The following is a 20,377-nucleotide window of genomic DNA, read 5'->3' on the forward strand; positions in this document are numbered from 1 at the left end:
ACAATGGGGAAATTTTTCTCTGCATTTGACCCATCCCCTGGGGGAGCGGTGAGCTGCAGCCAAACCGCGCTCGGGAGGCAGTAGCGTTAAGGGTCTTGCCCAAGGGCCCTCACTGGGTGATGTTAATTGCTCGCCATTGATATGGTAATTGCTTCAGTACCATTGTTCATTCCCCTCCGGGAATCGAATCCTGGAGTCTTGCATGGTAGCCTCTCACCTTACCAACCGAGCTACCCAGCTTAGACATGTAACACAGGTTATCATTTGTGACTACTATTTTCTTAGAGGAATGACATACTTCTTCATAGCAAATCGCATCATTTTTGGAGGAAGGTGTTTTTCGGAGTGTTCTCATGGTTGATCGGATTCTCCCTCAGGTGTTCAACGAGCATCCAGCCTTCAGGTTAGCCAGTGATGGCTGCCTGCGGTCCCTCGCCGTGGAGTTTCAGACCATCCACTGTGCTCCTGGGGACCTGATCTTCCATGCTGGGGAGAGCGTGGACACCCTCTGCTTTGTTGTGTCAGGCTCACTGGAGGTCATCCAGGATGATGAAGTCATCGCCATCTTGGGTATGTGGCTAGATAAAATAGTTAGAGCGCTTGACTACCTTCTTAGAACACCCTAAGCACTTTACAGTCACAGTTGCATTTGCTCACACATTAACACACTCCGCTGCCTTTACAGACACCAGCTATAAAAGTCAGCTAACGTGGCTAATGTAGCCAATAAGGTGAATGTGGCAATTAGGGCCAATGAGGCTTACATGGTTCAGTAAGCTATTGTGAGGAAAGAAGCTAAAATGCCTTCCGAGTTACTGTGGCTAATGAGAGTAAGAAGGCTATTAATGCTATTTGGGCTAATGGACTCAGAACCTTTTTTATTTACTCTTTCAGCTTATCCCCTTAGGAGACAAAGGGTCTTGCCTAAGGGCCTGCACTGGATTTTAGCTCATGGCATGTCCTCCTTTTGAGTGGACTCTACACTATCATGTGACTCATAAAATAGTAAAACCAATATCACCATGGTTAATGCTGCTTTGACTAATAAACAGAAAAAGTATAAAGTGGACAGTCCTGATAAATATGCTAATGAGACTAATAAAGTTGATGTGGCTAAAAGACTAATGTGAATAATAAGAGAAATTTGACTATTTTAGCTAAAGGGGTGGCCATTGAGGCTAATGTTGCTTGTAAGGCTAGCCTGGCTAATGTGGTTTAACACTCAGAAAGAAACGGTTGGCCTATTTGTTTTTGTGTAGGACTGTGTATGAGATTTTACCAGTTTTTACTCAAGAGTTTACTAATATTGATAATAACAATAGATTGGATTTATCTGTGCTTTTCCAGACGCCTCTCTCTCTGGGGCCTAAATGGCAGCCCTTGTTATTCTTTGCTAGCTTCTTTTTGTCTGTTGGGTAAAAAAAAGATTTGCAGCACATGAACAAACTCATAAACAAATGGGCGGGCACAAACTTGATCATAAGTGTAAAATTATGAAGTGTAGCACTAAAGGTGAACAGTTTCTGCATTCCATTTATACTAAAGCAAGTTATTTTAAAATAAAATAATAAAAAGCTAATATTCAGGCAAAAAGACCCAAATCATGCATAAACCTAGAATGCAGCATTTCTATTAAATTAATTTTTATTTTATTGCCAATACAATAATGAAGGAAACGCTGCAATGTTGTTCGAAATGTGTAAAAGCACTTTTCCAACAGAAAGTTTTTCATTCCGTCTTTCGTTAGGGTGAATGATGGGTAATTTATAATTGTATATATTTCCATGTCAGCAACATTACAAAGATTGTCCTGTTTAGTTCCACTTTAAACAAAAAGAGCACTGGGGCTGTCCAAAGCATTATTTTAGATTAGAGATTAACAATAAAACAGTTTTTTCTACTCGGCCTAATAAATGAGCTGTCCTAAAACATTTGATCTGGTGAAGCCAGTTCCTGTTCACACCTGTGAAAGGCAGGATTTAAAGATCTTTGACTTTTTCTATTTTGCCAAATGCAGCCACTGAATACCCTGAACTGCAGAAGTCCATGTATGTTCTGCAGCTTAAGATTCAACTTTCTGTCAGCAGAAAATCCTTCATCAAAGCATCAGCTGTTTGAAAATAGACCATATAGATCCTATTTCACATGATTCCAGCCTGTTCAAGGTTGACAAGTTTCGGGCTTGTGGTCAAACCTCGTTTAGCCCTTTAGACTGAACTGGGATCCAACCCGGATCCTCAGCCATTATTCCACATGGCTGTGACAACAGCAACATAACTGTACTAGAACATTAAAGTAGTGGAGGTTTAGTTTGTCTCAGCACATCCTTTAGGACATAGATCTAAAAGACGCAGGTGTAAATTGACAAGTTTATAGATAAATGCCTGCGTGTGCACAGAAACATCATGATGTTGCACATTTTTCCTGAAGTTTCGTCCATTTACAGGGAGCAAAATCAATGCAGCATCAACGGCGCACATACAAAATGAAAGTATGATAAACAATCAAACACAGAATTCCCAAATGCCAGTTTGTCCAGGGAGGAGAGTCTGCATGGTGCTGTGAGAGTCCAGCTGGAACCAGAATGGTTTGGTTCGCAGTGCAGGTATGATGATGAACATATCATCAGATGAGTTTGCTGCCATACAGACATCTGCAGCATGAAGGTCTGTGGCCCCCTCCCCACTTTAAAAGAGCTGCATCAGAAGATGCCTGCTGTGAGTATCTGCAAAGGCTTTGGGCACTCAGTCCTGCCGCTGGTTTGTGTGCTCTACACCAGCGCTCATCAGAACTCTCATAAACAGCTGCATCAGCCTTTTGACTCATATTATGTATTGATTTTAATTTTGCAGTTTGGCTCTGTGAAATTACACTCATCAACAGTTTCCCTGTTTATTTTCCTCAACACTTAACAGGTTCTTTCAAAAACTGATTATCCTCATTTGATTAAAAGACGTCTGTTTGTCACACTGAAGTATGATCAGGTCCAGCGATCAATGCTGTTCCTGTGAAGCACAGTCAAGTTGAAAATGGAAATCAGAAAGAATCCGTTAAGGTTGTTCGATGTAGAATACTTAGGGGAACATTTGATGCTAAGAGCAGCTCAGAGGGACGAGCACAGAAACAGGAAAGAGTTGAAGGCCGTGTTACACACCCATTTTGCACATATTGCACGGATAAAAGTTGGTCATACGTGAATATGTGTGGAAAAAGTGAAAAAAGTTGTGGTCTTTTTGCGGAATTTTCAAAGATGTATCATGAATGAACCCCTTTAAAACTACAGAAGTACAAATAACCACGAAAACAACCCGTAAATCAACGTATAACATGAGCAGTTTGTGATTATTGCTCTGTTCATATACAATTCATTAGGGATTTGGGCTTCAATTACGTAATTTGAATGTGATATGTGCGCCGTATACGCGATCTAAAAGTTATATATTGGTGGTACATGCGAGAAAAGTCCTTTAGACATACATCCAAATGTCGTGGAAAGACAAATTTGTCTTGCAAAAATCATGCACAATTGTGTTAGATATACGTAATAATTTTGTATAAACTACGTAAAATATGCCTAAACTACATGATTCTCAATCGACTATAAATTTTAAACACCTCAAAACCAAATCCATGTATAGACCTGTCGGCCGAAACCCTCGACGGACATCTGCACACATTGACGACTGTAAACCGCAATAAACACTTGTGAATTCCGTACATCACGCTTGTATCACGAGAGACTGAAATTTAATATGTGGAAAATGTGCTGTGTGACACAGCCTTCAGGAGCTGTGATGCTGACCCTATGGTTGAGGAATCTCGCTGAGCGTTGTATGAACAGAAGTTGCTGCTTTTTTCACAAATCAGACTGTATGAACGCTGTCTGACTCTGAGTATCACAGCTGGTCTGATTGACCTTCCTGTTTTGTATAGTTGTGAAAATGATCAGTCAGAATCTCACCGCAACCAAATTTCAGCTGTCGTTTACCTTCTAGAACAAAATCCTGTCATGTGATCTGCTGTTAAAAGCGCAACACCGTGACTCTATGATAAAAGAGGAGTTCATACAGATCCCAGCTTGACGAAGAACACGAGTCTCCATGTGTGCAGTTGAATCAAAGGGTCTACTATAGTCAGTGTTCAGCATCAGCCAGAACTTCAGAAGATCCAGAGAGGACCTCAGAGTCCAGCTGAACTGGGCCTCAAAGACTAATTCCAACAGTGGTCCTGCGGAAAAGAGGGTTCAAGAGTGAGTGTGGACCTCAGCCTAGTCTCCATTATTTAGGAACTGATGAAAATGGTTTGGTTTAAGTTTTTAACATGCTTTTGCGGAATTATTTTTGAAGAAGGAGGACTTATATAAAGAAAATTAAGCTCAAAATTGCATTTCCAGTGTTCCGGGTTTATAAATGTGGCCCGACCAGGCTCGCCCGCAGTTGGAAAAAATGAAGAAGGCCGGCGCCCAGGGGCCAGGACCAGAACCCACACCTCCGGGACACGGACACCCCTGGCTCAGATGTGATATGATCCCCGGCTCCCGGTCTTGCCAGAGAGCTCAGGGCCCTCTCGCGTGTGGATAGAGGGCCGCCGGGCCTAGGAACCCAGCACCCCAGGGACAGAGGGGCCTGATTCCCTCCGCCAGGGATGGGGCGGGGGACAGAAGATCAGAAGTCCCTCTTCCCTGTGTGATGTATGTGTTTTAGTGAGCGTGTGTGTGTGTGTATTGGTGTGTGTGTTGGAGTCTGTATTTTGTGTTAAAAAAATATTTTTAAATAAACCATCAACGCGTTTATCTTCAGAAGACAGTGGACTCATAAATAATTGTTGCAAAACGCTCATATTAATTCGATTTTATTTTTCATTTCATTTACATTTCATTTTCTGCCGTTTTATAACCTTTCGGGGTCACAGGGTTGCTGGCGCATATCCCGGCTACTTGTGGGCGAAGGCAGGGTGCACCCTGGACAGCTCGCCAGTCTGTCACGGGGCAAATTAGACTTCGTGAAATTGATGACATCATATCGCCGTTTAAAAAAAAAAATAAATTAATGAGCTTTCAAAAGTCTCTCAGTGGGCCTGGATATTTATATGAGTTTTGAAAGGTCACCCAACATAATTGTGCCGATGGCCCAGAGTTCAATAAAAACTGAGATGATTGTTTAACTTTTCTTTTGACTGAAACTTGTGTGGTTAAGAAGGCCACTAAAGTCCAGAGTTGGAGCTTTTCTTGCATGCCCTCTTCCTGTTTCTCAAAGCCAGACACTCCAGTTTGGAACTGGCGAAACATTAAAGGATTCTGTAAAAGAGGTTTCCTCTGTAGCTGCTGTCATAAATCATTTTTCCAGTCAGAATGTCAGATTTTGTTTCGTCAACAGCACTTCAGCAATCACTGAAACACATGTTGAGGCTTTGGTCTGGCCGCAGACAGTTACTTTCTTCTCCTAACAAGAGTCCATGGAATGGATCAACCAGTTTAAACTTTTTTAAGAGGTTTGATCAGTAATAGTGGATCATCAGTGGATAAATGTTTGCTTGGGGGTGTGAGGGGCTGTAAGCTAGCAGGAGATTCACAACTCAGAGGTGAATTTCTAATGAACTCCTGCCGCTCTGCTGAAATTGTCCTAGAAAGTCACACAGGTTTTTGGATTTTGGCAAAAAATGGATGGGAACGCTTTGACAATAGATAAAAAGATAATCAAAGTGGAACTTTAAACTGAGTCTCTTTTAGTTGTTTTTTTTCCGGTTACCTATGTTTTTATACTTCTTTTGGTAGAGTTGTGTACTTCAACACTTCCTGGCGTCTTCTTTCTTCTGTGATGGTGTGTAAACGCCAGGCTTGGCTTTGTGCGAAGCCCCCAGGAGTCACAGGAGCCACATAACAGTTATTCAGCCGTCACCGATGCTTCATCAGTTTTAATACAACAAATTCCCTCCCTGTGGGAGGACAAACACTGGTCAGGAGTCAGGAAGCATGAGCTGCAGTTATTGGAAGGGCGATGACAGCAGTGAGGACCGTTAATGCTGCTGCTGCAGATACCGGTGTCACCAAAACTAAGCCGCGCCGCTCAGGATAATGACCTGGCAGGCTCACAGCAGCATCAGCACATCAGCTGAGAGCAGCCGCCTGATGAGCTGCTCAGTGAGATAAAGACACAGAACCTGCCCCCCCACCCCACTGCATATTTCCTTTTCTGCTGATGGGCAGCTCGGTCCAGCTAATCAACAGATTTGTTGGGAATGAATGCAGACACTACGACTGTATTCATTCCTCCACAGATGTGCAATGGTCTCATGTGGATAAATCCCTTCAGGAACTCTGCAGTCAGCTGCTCCAACATTCCTCACGGACCCTGGAAACACGGATGTCACAACAAAAACACACTGAGCTCTCACAGTTAAGAACATGCTTCTGTCCTTCCATGCACCAAGACCAAGTCAGCAGCTATGACTTTTTAGAAGTCAGAATACAAAACAACAGTGAAAACATATGAACACAAAGTGAAGTACCTAAAACTATGGATCTGAAGCGTACTTCCATTATTATTGTGACAGAAACACGAGAGAAATCAAGTCGTTAAACGTGAAACACAAAATACACAAACAGGAAGGTGGAATTGAAGGCACAGGGATTAGAAAGCTAACCTCTGACAGTAGGTCCGCCCCTTCAGTCAGGTGGGCGGCGCCGTCAGCAGCTTCTCGTTCTCATTTTTACTCAGCCTGACTGACTCTCACACCTACGATGAAAATGTATCCAAAACTCCAAAGAGAAAAATGTAAACATTTTCTGAAGCAGCTCTGCAGAGTGACATTACATTTTTATATTTTTGTTATTTTTATTTAGCACTTTTTGATAAACATTCACTTTTTAAAACTGTGTTTTAGGTTTTTTTTCTTTCCAAAATGCTTAACCCATCTACCAATTATATAACCCCAAATTTAGACAAGGGATTGGTTATAACACTTGGATGAAAAGGTCTAAAGCAGAGGTGTCAAACTAATTTTCACTGAGGGCCACATCAGCATAGTGTCTGTCCTCAAAGGGCCAGATATTATTTATACATGTAACTAAATGTAATGAGAAATAAATGTAACTACCCTTTAATGTTAAATAACTCATTATTTATCATAACTTTTTTTAAAGTGACAATTGCAGTTGCATAGAAACATATGTTTGCTTGTTACTTTAGCATAAATCCTTTAACATTTGATTCTATCAGGTTAGGTCAGTGTTTTTCAACCTTTTTTGAGCCACGGCACACTTTAACCTTGACAAAAATCCCGCGGCACACCAGCATCCCAAAGAAAAAAAAAAAAGCAGAAACTCATAGTCTGTTTTGATCTACAGCCCCCCCCCGGCAATCTGACGTGCATTTTTGTGATAATTGTGGCAGAAAAAGCAGGAAGTTGCAGATGTTTTTCTAAAAGATGTAATAAAAGTTAAGTTACATACAAAATGTATGTTCGTTGTGTTTTCAAGACGCGTAAGAAGGACGACTCATTAAGCCAATGCATCATGGGAGATGTAGTGTTTGTCGGAACTGACTGAGTTATGAGCTAAATTGGAACAAGGAAGTGGAGACTTTAACCACTTCTGATTGGTCAGACTGATGACATGTGATTAAGCCTGATGACATGTGATTAAGCCTTCAAGAATGATTGGTGGAGTCGTGGAGACAGTAAAAGCTGCGGGACTTTTCCTTACACAGTTATAGCTGCAGCTATTTCGCGTTACCGTCATTCTTATCAAAATGTCTTTAATAGAATCAAATAAACACAAAGAAAAAAGTATTTTATGATCGTTTATATTCCTAACTACTCAGTGTTTTATCAGGACCTGTTTGGATGAACAAAGAGCTGATTTCCTGGAGATGGGAAATGCTTTTAGATCAGTTAATGAGGGCAATTTTCCACGGCACACTTGACCATCTCCCACGGCACACTAGTGTGCCGCGGCACACTGGTTGAAAAACACTGGTCTAAAGTGTACGTTTGAACTCCAAATTATGTCTTCTAAAAGGAGTTTATAGGGGCTTTTGTCTCCCCACCTTTATGGGGCTTTAATCTGCTTTGGTCATTTGAATGAGCTTCAGCAGCAAACTGGAGTCTGGACGGGGCCCAAGCAAAGAGCTTAACCAAAAACCAAAGTCTAAATCTTTTGGTTTTGATCAGATAAATGTTAAGGGTTTGTGTTTTCATGTCAGAACAAGTAGACTGTTGACCAACTAAACAGCTGTGGATCAGGTGAAACCAGGTGAGAGTGAGACTGAGCGAAAGGACAAAACAGAAAAATCCCTTTAGCTACAGACACATTGGGAATTTGACACCAAACCGAAGAGCCGCTAAATCTGGGTTCTTGAACGCGCATTATGCCCAAGCTAGACAAGCAGGGAGGGGCTCCTTCTTTTCCTTATCTACAGTTACTGCTGCATGTCACTACCTACAGTTGAAAGAGTCTTGATGCAAAATGTCAAAGTGTTGCAAATCTAGTGCATCTTGCTCCAGGCTTTTTCTTTCACAGCTCTATTCCAATCAAGAAATGGAATTCCAGCAGGGCAAAAACCACAATCATTCATTTCTCCTCCAAGATCAATGCTTAACCCTTGTGCTATCCTAGGCACTTTAACATTGAGAGTTGGGTCATCTAGACCAGTGTTTTTCAACCTTTTTTGAGCCACGGCACACTTTAACCTTGACAAAAATCCCGCGGCACACCAGCATCCCAAAAAAAAAAAAAGAAGCAGAAACTCATAGTCTGTTTTGATCTACAGCCCCCCCCCGGCAATCTGACGTGCATTTTTGTGATAATTGTGGCAGAAAAAGCAGGAAGTTGCAGATGTTTTTCTAAAAGATGTAATAAAAGTTAAGTTACATACAAACTGTATGTTCGTTGTGTTTTCAAGACGCGTAAGAAGGACGACTCATTAAGCCAATGCATCATGGGAGATGTAGTGTGAAAACTGCGAGAAAACGGCAGAAAGACTCGCGTCTCTGAGCTTCATGGTTTTGTTCACTTGTTCCACGGTCTGATACCAGATTCTGTGGAAAGCTACACCGCTAAAGACAAGCTTTAGCTGGTGTTTTTGTCGGAACTGACTGAGTTATGAGCTAAATTGGAACAAGGAAGTGGAGACTTTAACCACTTCTGATTGGTCAGACTGATAACATGTGATTAAGCCTTCAAGAATGATTGGTGGAGTCGTGGAGACAGTAAAAGCTGCGGGACTTTTCCTTACACAGCTATAGCTGCAGCTATTTCGCGTTACCGTCATTCTTATCAAAATGTCTTTAATAGAATCAAATAAACACAAAGAAAAAAGTATTTTATGATCGTTTATATTCCTAACTACTCAGTGTTTTATCAGGACCTGTTTGGATGAACAAAGAGCTGATTTCCTGGAGATGGGAAATGCTTTTAGATCAGTTAATGAGGGCAATTTTCCACGGCACACTTGACAATCTCCCACGGCACACTAGTGTGCCGCGGCACACTGGTTGAAAAACACTGGTCTAGACCCACTAGACAGTGCTCTGAACCTTTTTTCTTCACTGGTGTCCATGGATTACAGGAAATCTTTCCACCTTTATCCACCTTTGTCATGGTAGGGAGAACACGTCAATGTAAAGGCCCGTACACACCGGGACGAATTTCGAAATCATATTCGCCGACGTTTAACGCCTCGTGACTAAACAAAGGGCACCAATGTGAGTTTGCACACCGACGCGAAAAACGCCACGTGTAAATGCGTCATTTTTTAAAAAACGCCTCGGGTTCGTTTTTTTGGTTTGAAGCGCCGCGTCAAAAACTATACGACCAATGAGAATGCCGCTTTTGCACATGTGTCTGGAGCTTCTGAAGTTACAGTAAAACACAACTTGGGGGCGCTCAAACACAAAACTGTCTTGCTGAGCACACATATGTCACGGCGAAGAAGATAGACGCCAAGTAGCGTCTACACTGCCGCGAAGAAATAAGACGAAGAAGATGCATTCACTGACTGACATCATAAAATATCCCCGAAAACGCTCATGATACATTTTCAGCTCTTGTACCAGTCGATAAAACTCCCCATGTTCTTCTCTTCTCGTAACTATGGGATGCACCCAAAATCTGCGTCTTTTCCGGCGTCTTTCATCATTCAACAGAACAATAATTTCTTCATAACTGGAATTGGAGCTAGAGCTACTGGTGCTGGAAATATTCATGTTTTCTTTGTTTGATTCTGACAAGCGCGTAAATACTTGCTCTCTTCTTCTGAGTGAAAAGCGACTTTAAGAAACGTAAAGTTGGGCAGCGCCACCTTGTGTACAGGAGTATTTCTGTTTTACATCAAGCCCCATCTAATGTCAGGGAATGAAATTGCATGTTCGCTCAGCTCATCGTCAGCGAAAATCGCCTGGGTGTGAACACAAAAAACGTGGCGAAAAACGCTGGTGAATAACAGCTGGCGAATATTCGTCGCGGTGTGTACGGGCCTTAAGGGTGGGGTCATCTAAGATAGCACAAGGGTTAAACAGTTAACACTTCCATGAATTAAAGAGGACGTCATCCATACGCCACTACCAAGTCCGAGTCCCTGACTGTCAAAGTTCAACTAGTTTGACTTGCAACGTGTGTACAATGGCCAAGCGTAGGTAGAGCCCGAAAACGGTCGTACAAACTTGCCTAGCTACACGTGAACGCGAGAGTTTTGATCACGGAAGACGAGGGTGACATGAACTAACAAGGGCAAATGCACCAAGTTTGAAATGAATCCAGGACCATTGAATTTCTGAAAAAATGAAAGGACAACATTATCTCTGTATTTGTACAAATTTAAAGAAGTTAATCTCAACAAATGTAAAACTCTTTTTCTTTTTTACTAGTCTGGAATGGAATTGGTTTATTTCAAGCATTAAATAATTGTTTGAAAGGGGGTGTTTGTATTTGTTTTTTTTAATGAAGCCAACCTGGATTGAACAAACATATCAGCAGTTCAATGCTCTTCATGCATGGCGATCTGCAGTGACTGGAGAAGAGGATAACATCAGGCACTCCAGTCCTGAAGCTCCAGCACCACTTTAACAAAGCGCAAAAACAGAGTGCCTGCATTGGGAGATGCTACTTTACTGTAACATTTGTGAGTCACAGTTTGTCAGAACTGTTAAAGGAAAATGGTCTGTCTAATGAGAACAGAAAAGCTGATCCTGCTTTAACCACAGATAGTAGGCGGAAAAAATCCAAACTAATGACATGTTTCTAATGTAGACTAAACCGTTGTTGTTTTTTTACTCCTATTGCTGAGACCTATATAAAAATAATTGTAAGACAGGTAAATTGTTTCCTATTTCTAATGTGTTCCCATGATAGTTTTGACTACTGGATGTGTAGGTCATGTCTGTGCCCTCCTTACATTAGTGCAACTGTTTACATGAGTCGGCGAACTTTCCGCTTTTGGGACAGTTGTATATGTAGCTGCCCTCCAGTGTGCTGATGTCCGAATCTTTCTAGCTCTTCATGAAAAGCTGCCCATGTCTCCCGTCTGCTGTTTTCAGGTAAAGGCGACGTGTTTGGCGATGTCTTCTGGAAAGAAACCACTTTGGCCCACGCCTGTGCCAACGTGCGAGCGCTGACGTACTGCGACCTCCATGTCATCAAGAGAGAAGCCTTGCTCAAAGTCCTGGAGTTTTACACGGCTTTCGCCAACTCCTTCTCCCGAAACCTCGTCCTCACCTGCAACCTACGCAAGCGGGTAAGGTCTACATGACAGGCTGAGGTGTTGTGCTGCAGGTTGACGTCCGCTTCGTTGCTTCTCTGGTACAAACTGACAGAACTTTTTCCTTTTCTTTTGTCTGTTTCTGCTCCATCTTTTTTCTACTTCTTAAACTCCTCAAATCAATCTATTTCAAGGAGGAAGTTTTCCTCTGATGATCATGGCTCAGAGAAAAATGTTGTCAATTTGACCTAATTTGTGTTAACTGTTGTTTCAAAGTTCAGCTTGTGGTCTATTCATGTTTTCATGACATCTTCCATAATGAGGTTTTCTTCTGAAAAGCCATCAAACACGTGGGGCATAAAGAAGAAAACACCTGTCATAAAATCATCCCAAAGCTTGGAGTGATTTTTAATTTTTAAAACTGTGAAGCCTCTCTGCTTCTGCTCTGCAGCAGCTTCTGTGGTTTTGAAAGCAGCTGATGCTGGTTTTGGTGCCACTGTGTACAGATGTGCACAAGTGAGGATGCAGAAACAGCTCAGGTGTTGTAGTGTTATCTATTGGTACAATCACAATCACTCAGGAGGTTTCTTTTAACCTCTCTAGACCTGCCGTGGGCATCGTATTTTGGCTTTTATTGCCACAGTAGTTGTAGTTTACTTAATAACGGGGCCCTGTGATTATGTGTGTAGTAGAGGGTGAGTTCAAATATTAGCTTGGGTCTTAAGAGGTTAAACCAGAATCATTAACCTTCCTTAAATCTGCTTTGCCAGTGAAGTTTGTGCTCAACAGATGCTTTTGCTTGCTGACACATCTGCTTGCATATGCAGAGGCCTTCGGATGTTTCTGCGTGCAGATTCAGACCCAGTTGCAGAGGAATCTGCTTGCAGATGGATCTGCTAGCACATTTAGGCACATGTGCTTTCTGACTTTCTGACTTTGCAGACACAGCTGCTTGCAGACGCAGCTGCTCGCAGACGCAGCTGCAGAACAGCAGACTACTCGTCTTCCAGCAGCTCGGTTCGTTCAGCTGTGGAGATGAAGATGAAGACTCTGGCAGAACTGAAGCAGGGCTCGTGGGACTGAGGAGAGCAGAATGTGTGTCAGCCTAACTTATTCTGTCGCTCCTACAATAATGACCCCCCCCCCGCTCTTTCTTTTTCTCTGAGGTTCTCTCTCATGCTTCAATCCGCTGCAGCTTCTTCCTTTTCATGCTCTACGCCTAAAAGCCTGTTCGTGTTTGTGCAGAGGATGGAGTTTGTGCCTCATTGCTCTAATTTAGTCACAAGAGCTCAGTCCTGCAGTATGCTGCCTCAAAATAAAAAAGTTTATTGTCTGAAATGCTGCTGAGCCACAGGACTTTAAGGAGACTCAAACAGCCTAAGCATCAGAACTCTACACCTGAACACAAACATTTCTGAGTGTTCCTTACAATAGTCAGCAGAGATAGCTTAAAGGATATTAGTCTCCCTGATGTCTTTTTCTGCCTCAGAGTTTAGCCTCAGAGGGATTCTGGGATGTAGGCAGACTGGGAGGAGGTTCAGATCAGGATCCAGGGTGTATTTGTGTCAGTCTGACTCTTTTTCTGTCCAATAGATCTATTACCTTTACCAAAAAGGCAGAGTTTCTGTTTCTCTCAAACCTTCTTAAAGAGAAAGATGCAAGTTCTTCATCAGAAGCTGATCCAAGTTTGCTTTAAACATAATCCAGTTCACAATGGAATCACTGCATATCTTTTTTTGACTGTCCTCCCTCCTGCTCCAGCAGAGATCAGACTGTGGCAGTGAGGGGAAGTTCATCCTTTAAGGGTGATTTTGGTTTCGGCTGGAGGTTGGAAGTCTCACTAAGAATGCCCAGGCCTCCGCGACACCGCGCCCCCTGGTGGTTCATCACCGCGGTGATAAAAAATCCGACGCCACAGCTCTAGCCGGGAGAGCGTAAAAGTTTTTAATTTCTTCAAAATAAAAATTGTTGTGTATTTATTGATATCTATATATTGGACTTGAAATATCGGATTAGGCAACTAAACATTAGGACTTAAACACTGTCCATATAACCTAACCTTACAGAATCAAATGTAAAAGGATTTATGCTAAAGTAACAAGCAAACATATGTTTTTCTATGCAACTGTAATTCTCACTTTAAAAAGTTATAATAAATAAATAATGCGTTATTTAACATTAAGGAGTAGTTACATTTATTTTTCATTACATTTAGTTACATGTATAAGTTATATCTGGCCCTTTGAGGACAGCCACTATGCTGATGTGGCCCTCAGTGAAAATGAGTTTGACAACCCTGCTTTACGGTATTCCAGAAATACATCATTGATGCCAATTGGGGTTCATTTAACAGTTTTTATGTTCCTTCAGGAGCCTAACCTGGATGTACATCCAATTTCCAATAGACAATCAAATATGGAGCAGGATCACAAATCAAATATGGAGCAGGAACACAAAGGGCCTGCGGAAGCTCAATGTTTAGCAGCGAACTGCAGAATCTGGTTATGCGTGAGGGACACTGCAGCACAGCCATCTGCAGGTCGTCTCTTCACTCCACCAAACATCAACAGCTGCATAAATTTAAAAAACTGTTAAAACACAAATAACGAGCCATGATATTATCAGAAAATTGTTGATTTTTTTTCTGGAAAAAGTTATATCAACATCAGAAAAGCTCTGGTACCCTTCAATCTCTAAACAAAAATTATAAAAATTCCTCAAGAAAGATTCCGATTTTCAGCACAGGTTATGAGGGAAAGGAAAGGAAAGCTGCATTTCACTCTAGTCTTAACATTTACTCCTGGTGGAAGTAAAACAGCTGATTTGTGTGAAACCTTTGGTGTTTTTATGAAAATAAAGTTGGTAAATAGGGATTTTTCTCAGGTCAGAATGACTCAAAATCAGCTGTCTGTTCATCTGTTAATGTCCCAACTTTCTGGATGACCTTTCAGGTCCTGTTACCCGCGTTGCTCCTCCACAGTGGATCGCACAGAAGATGGCTGAAGCTTTGTTTGGCTGCAGGCCTGGCTCCAACTGTCTGAGCTAAAAATAAAAATGTAGACTGTGACCGTGAGCTATCTGGCTGAGGAAACGATGAGCTGCAGGCCAAATCCTAGCACATTTACAAACCTCTTTTTTTGTTCAGCTGCTATCCCATTTACTTAAAGTCAAGTGTCCTTGTATTGGATGTGAAGGAAGGACTGCTGGCTTTGTGCTCTGGTGTTTAGTTGTCAAAAATCCTTGTGAGTGAAGTCTTCAAACCTCAGACACATTCAATTGTAAAACATCAAGCTGCATCTATGTGTGCTTTAGTGTTTAAAGCAGCAAAACCACAAATTGTCAACAGAAAAAAGCCTGCAAACAACTTCTTATTTGCTCTCTGCCTTTTTAGTTTCTTTAAGTTTAACTTTGATGACTGAACCATAGTTTCTGTTAGGCTTTAGCATCCTTCTTCTCACATATGTCCAGTGCTTTAGCATGTATAGAGGCAACAGCTGTGTGTTCTCTATTGCAGTGATTCCCAACTTTTCTCAAGCCACAGAAGGCTCTGTGGGACGATGAACAGACTTTCTATTTTTTTTAAACTTCCAGTTTCCTTTTCCTTTTGAGGGTAGAGTTTATCTTCATCCTCTCTAAATGTCTGCAGCTGCTTTAAACTTTCTATCTAAACATCTAATGACTCAAGGGGGGCATAAGGGCATCGTATGACAACATCAACTGTGTGTCATAAGTGTTGAGGATCCTTACAGAACTTCACAAAACACTCAGCACACTGACCATTTTGGTACGATCCATTTTCATGACGTCCCATGATGTGGCTGCACAAGCCTCAAGGGAACTGCAAGACACACCTGCGTTTGAGACACACCTGCATTTGAGACATCCCTGCGTTTGAGTCTTTTCAGATGCAAAAAAAGGTCAGGTTCTGCTTCTTTTCTCTTTTTTTTTTTTTTTTAAACTTGTCCTGTCCAACAGCTAGGCAAACAGATGAGAGCTGAGGGCCTCTTGTGTTGGACATATTTTATTTTAACAAGAGGGGTTATTAATCTTCAGACAAACCAAAGGTATGTCTGAATAAACCCCTTTTGTAATTGAGGCCAAACTTTATTAATTTCAATCATGTTTGAAAATCTTTGGAGTTGGACCGGACGCAAAAGGAAAGAGGGGAAGAAGAGAGAGGGACGTTAGAGAGAGGGGGGGGGTAGGAGGGTGATAATAGGAGGGGAAGGGGGGTAAGACCATGAAGCAGCATAGAGCAGACAGTTTTACTGGTTGTTTATCATTACGGTATGGTTCAAATGTAGTACAAAAAGGGCGGGGCCTGTTCACACACACTCAAATATTATCAACACACCTGCTAGCTGCAAAAATGTCCACATGTCAACATGCACACAAAACAGATAGTGTTCACACGCATACCTATGCCTTTAAACTAACTAGTGTGAAATCTTTCATTCATTCAATCATGCAAACTATTATTGCAAAGGTGAGCTAACACCTGTGCTCAGGTGAGTGTTTATGTTCTTCTAAAATGGTGGAATGTGAAAAGAAGGAGGAGGAGCGCCCAGCCACCCCCACACCCAGACCCCCGCCGCAGCAGCAGCGGAAGCCGGAATTCCCCCAACGCCATACGGGAACAGGCAGGGAACAACCGCCCCCCGGGCGACCAAGACCGCCACCCAGGCCAGGGCCAGCAGGACCGCCGCGAGGCCCCCAACGCAGGGCCCCACCGGAGAGGGACGCCCACAGCCCCAGACGAGCACCCCACCACCACCCAGGAGTTCCGGGCATCCCCCCGCCCCAACCCCAGGTACGAGCCAGGACCCCCCAAGGGAGACCCGCTCCGCACTCCAGGCAGCCACCCACCCAACCAGCGGTTGGTCCAGGTAGGAGCAAGGCAGGGGCCCGCCGCCCCCGCCCAGGAGGGGGGAACCCCGGGGAAAAAAGGGTGGCCCACAAGGGGTGTCATAAATATGGCCCGACCAGGCTCGGCCATGTTGGAAGTTTGGCGGGGCCCAGCGCCCAGGGGCAAGGACCAGGACCCACCCCCTAGGGACACGAACACCCCCGGCTCAGGTGTAATATGAACCCCCCCACCGTGCGGAGAGAGCACCGCCGGGCCCAGGGAGCCGGCACCCAAGGGACACGGCCGCCATCGCCAAGAGGCCCGCACCCCCCACCAGGGAAGGGGTAGGGGACAGATGGACCCAGGTCCTACCTTCCTTGTAAAATGTGTGTGCGTGTATGGGTGTTTGAGAGGGTGTTTGTGTGCATGTGTGTGTGTTTATGTTTGAATATATATATTGAAGGGGGAGGGGTGTGTGTACTAAGGGGGGTGCAGTTAAAATTGGCGAGTAGGGCACTAAGGGGACATCTCCTGATTACTCACAGTTATGTCCCCTCACCCTCCACACCAAGGGGCCCTAAATGTCTAAGGTGCGGTTAAAATTGGCGGGTAGGGGTGCCAGGAGGACATCTGCTGCTTGCTTGCAGTGACGTCCAAGCACCCCCCCTACCAAGGACCCTACATGTCTAAGGTGCAAATAAAACCGAAAGAGGGGGGGCCCACTCCATACGGCAACCATAGGAGGGGGGCCACTGCCAAGTAGCCCCCCCCCCAAGGCGCATCGCAGGCTAGACCCCCCACCCCCTCACCCTAATATGAGGTTATATGAGGAAGGGGGTAAGTTGGGGACAGCTGGTAGACTGTCCCCCGGTGGTCAAACAGCCGTCCCCCAGCCCCCCCCCCAGCAAAGGGGCCAGGGCCACCTAGCCCAGGGGCCCCACCCCCGGAGGCGCCGACACCCCAGGCCCGGCACCACCCACCCCACACAGAGAGAGAGGAACCAGAAAGCGTCACCCCCCCCGGAGCAAGCCCAGGCCCCCACCCCCAGACGCCGGCCCTAGAGGAGCTCAGGTCAGGCCTCGACGGGACCGAGGAGGCCAACCGGCCGAGGCAACCACTGATTGCCTCAGCGGAGACCCCGACCCGTTAGCCCCCCCGACCCGTACCAATAATGGCCCCCCCTCCCCCCCAGAACGCCCCCCCACAGGACAGGGCCGACAAGCCCCCCACCCCACCCCACCCCAGACCCTGCAGCCGAAGCGGGTGACACCCAGAGCGACCGGGGGCCCCGAGAGGGTTGTCCCGTCCCGTCCCAGAGCCAGGGAAGGGCCGATCCCAGCCCCAGGTGCAGATGGGCAGCCCATCCCGAGCAGGGCCCCCCGCCAACCCCCCCCAGCACAGGCAAAGGGACCACCCCCCCCAAGCCAAGCCAGACTTCTTCTCTCTTGATAGACTGGACAGGTTTACTTGTTCGTTTCTTTGGACTGAAGCCTTAAGTTTGTTCTTCCTCTTAAAGCAAATCTTGTCTATTGGGCTCTTTTAGTGAACCACAGTACTCTAATAAGAAAATGATAATGGAGAAAATGATAATGTCCAGGATGTCTCCAGGATAGGTTCCAGCGGCCTCGTGACCCCAAAATGGAACAAACGGACTAGAAGATCAATGAATGAATGATGAAGAAAATATGAAAACAAAAGCACCTGATCAGTTTATTTACATCCTTTTTTTTAGCTTGTTCTGTCCAACAACTGAACAAACAGATTAGAACTGGAGGCCTTTTGTGTTTGACAGGTTTTACTATCAAAAAAAGAGGTTATAGAACTTTGAAAACCAGAGTGTGGATTTGTATAAACCCCTTTTTGTTACTTTATTATTTTTTATTTATTTGTTACATTTAGTGTAAAAAATGGGGGTTGGTGGAAGAGAATAAAAGGAAGAGAGGTGGAGAAAGTGGGGGAGAAAGTACTGATTTGAATAAGTTATTATTTTAAGCTGTAACAATAAAACCAGATCTGCTGGAAAGACAAATATTACATCAAAGGTGAAATTCTGACATGAAGATGAGTGGAAGACATCCGTCCATCAATACACTGTGGGTTAGGAGGAGGGATGGAGCAGTGTGCCAGTGAAGCAGTGTGCACGTGGGGGTGGAGATATATGCATGCTGCCGAAGTGAGCAGCCAGACCAGGAGGGGGGGGGGGGGGGGGGGGCAGGCCGGGAGCGCCCCAGGCGACGGGATCCAAGCAGCCCGTAAGGGGGGAGGAGGGGACCGCCCACCTACCCAGCCAGGCGCAGAGGGGCCCCCCGGCGCTGAGAGGCATAGGCAAACCTGGCGTCTGGGCCCCCAGGCTACACGACAGGCGTGCTTAGCCGTACCAGGCAGCAGCCATGGGGGGCGCCGGACACGAGACAAGGGCCAAGGACGAGGCCAGGGCCCCGAGAAGCCTTGAGCCGCCCACCACCCAGCCGGAGCCCCGTCTCCGCAAGCCAGCCCTGGCACCCGACCCAAGCAACCCAGAGCTCACCACGCAACCACAGCTCCACCCCGCCCCCCCCACTACTCTACCCCCCACAACCCTCCTCACCCACAATATTATCCGACCCCTCCTCCCATACCCCCCTAATGCCCTCCCTACTCTGCGATGTGGACGGAGAGCCCATAGAGAATCCGGGTGAGCCGGCGCCCAGGGCTGCCCCACCCATGCACTCTCGCACACACACTCACAATCTTCTGGTTGCCCCCCATCCCCCGTCGCCACACAATAAACCCCTCCGACCGATCGACCCCCCAGCGCCGCACGCCTGACAACCACTACAGCCGACAGGATACCCACAAGCCTGGCCACCCTGAGAGGACCAGGCGGGTGACCCCACCCATGTATGGTGGTGTGGGTGTACTGTGTGTGCTGCAGGTAAAATAGGAGGTCTCCAGTGTGGCGGGCCCCACCACTGCAAAGCAGTAGAGCCCCCCCACTCCAGGGTCCCTCTGTGTTTGGTGTGTATTTGCTGCTAACATGCAGTGTGTGTGTCTAAAGTGGAAGTTAAAATTGTGGGGCGGACCAGTGAAAGATGAGCATGGATGTTTCACCGTGCCCCCCTCCACCAGACCATCCCTCCCTCCACCAGACCATCCCCACAAGGCCCTAGATGAATCAAGGTGTCTAATATGTGAGTAAAAGTGGAATGGAGGGTGGGCGCAGACGTGACCCCAGAGAGAAACACCCCCAGTGAGCCTCGCCAGCATGTCCCACCCATCCAGTTCCCAGAGCCCTATGTGCCTGTGTGCAACATTTGTTTGGGTGAGAGCGGGGAGGAGCAGGCGGATCGGCACAACCGGGGGAAGAAGGCTCCCCCGAGCAAGTTTATTTACATTCTAAATAAACTGATCAAACCTGATCTTCAAGATATTTAGCCTATATTTCCTCCTTGGAGTTTTTAGGATTCTGCCCATCATCCTCATTTGCTTGGAAGTAACTTCCAGAACAGTATAGGAAGAGACGCTGCACTCAGAGCACAGACAGCATTACAAAAAAAGTAAAAGCACACTTCCTCAAGCTTCATCTCTCTCCACACTCCTGCTTTGGAGACACCAAAACACAGCCTCTTCCTTTGATGCTTGTCCTGCACTGAAGCTGAGCTGATTTGGAGATTTCAACTTGATCACCATTTTTCTGATGCATTTTTAATGAACATCATTGATCATTTGGGCCTCAAAAACAAACATGTCTACTCTGTTTTCACATATATGCATTGAGAACCCTTTTGTTGATGACATTTTCAGTGAAGTCATCAATGTCTAGATGTTCAATAATGAACAATATGTGGCTGTGCAGCAG

General features: G+C 45.0%; 1 protein-coding gene across 1 annotated transcript in view; it reads left to right on the forward strand.

The window, feature by feature from the left end:
- kcnh5b (potassium voltage-gated channel, subfamily H (eag-related), member 5b) overlaps positions 1-20,377 on the forward strand; it is a 103,061-nt gene that overhangs the window by 66,086 nt on the left and 16,598 nt on the right. Inside the window, exons 11-12 of the mRNA XM_023951926.2 lie at positions 378-570; positions 11,533-11,729. Coding sequence (XP_023807694.1) covers positions 378-570; positions 11,533-11,729 — 390 coding nt within the window. The remainder of the gene's footprint in view (positions 1-377; positions 571-11,532; positions 11,730-20,377) is intronic.

Source organism: Oryzias latipes, chromosome 22 (genome assembly GCF_053564925.1).
Source record: "Oryzias latipes strain Hd-rR chromosome 22, Olatipes_Hd-rR_3.1".
In the NCBI taxonomy this organism is placed as follows: domain Eukaryota; kingdom Metazoa; phylum Chordata; class Actinopteri; order Beloniformes; family Adrianichthyidae; genus Oryzias; species Oryzias latipes.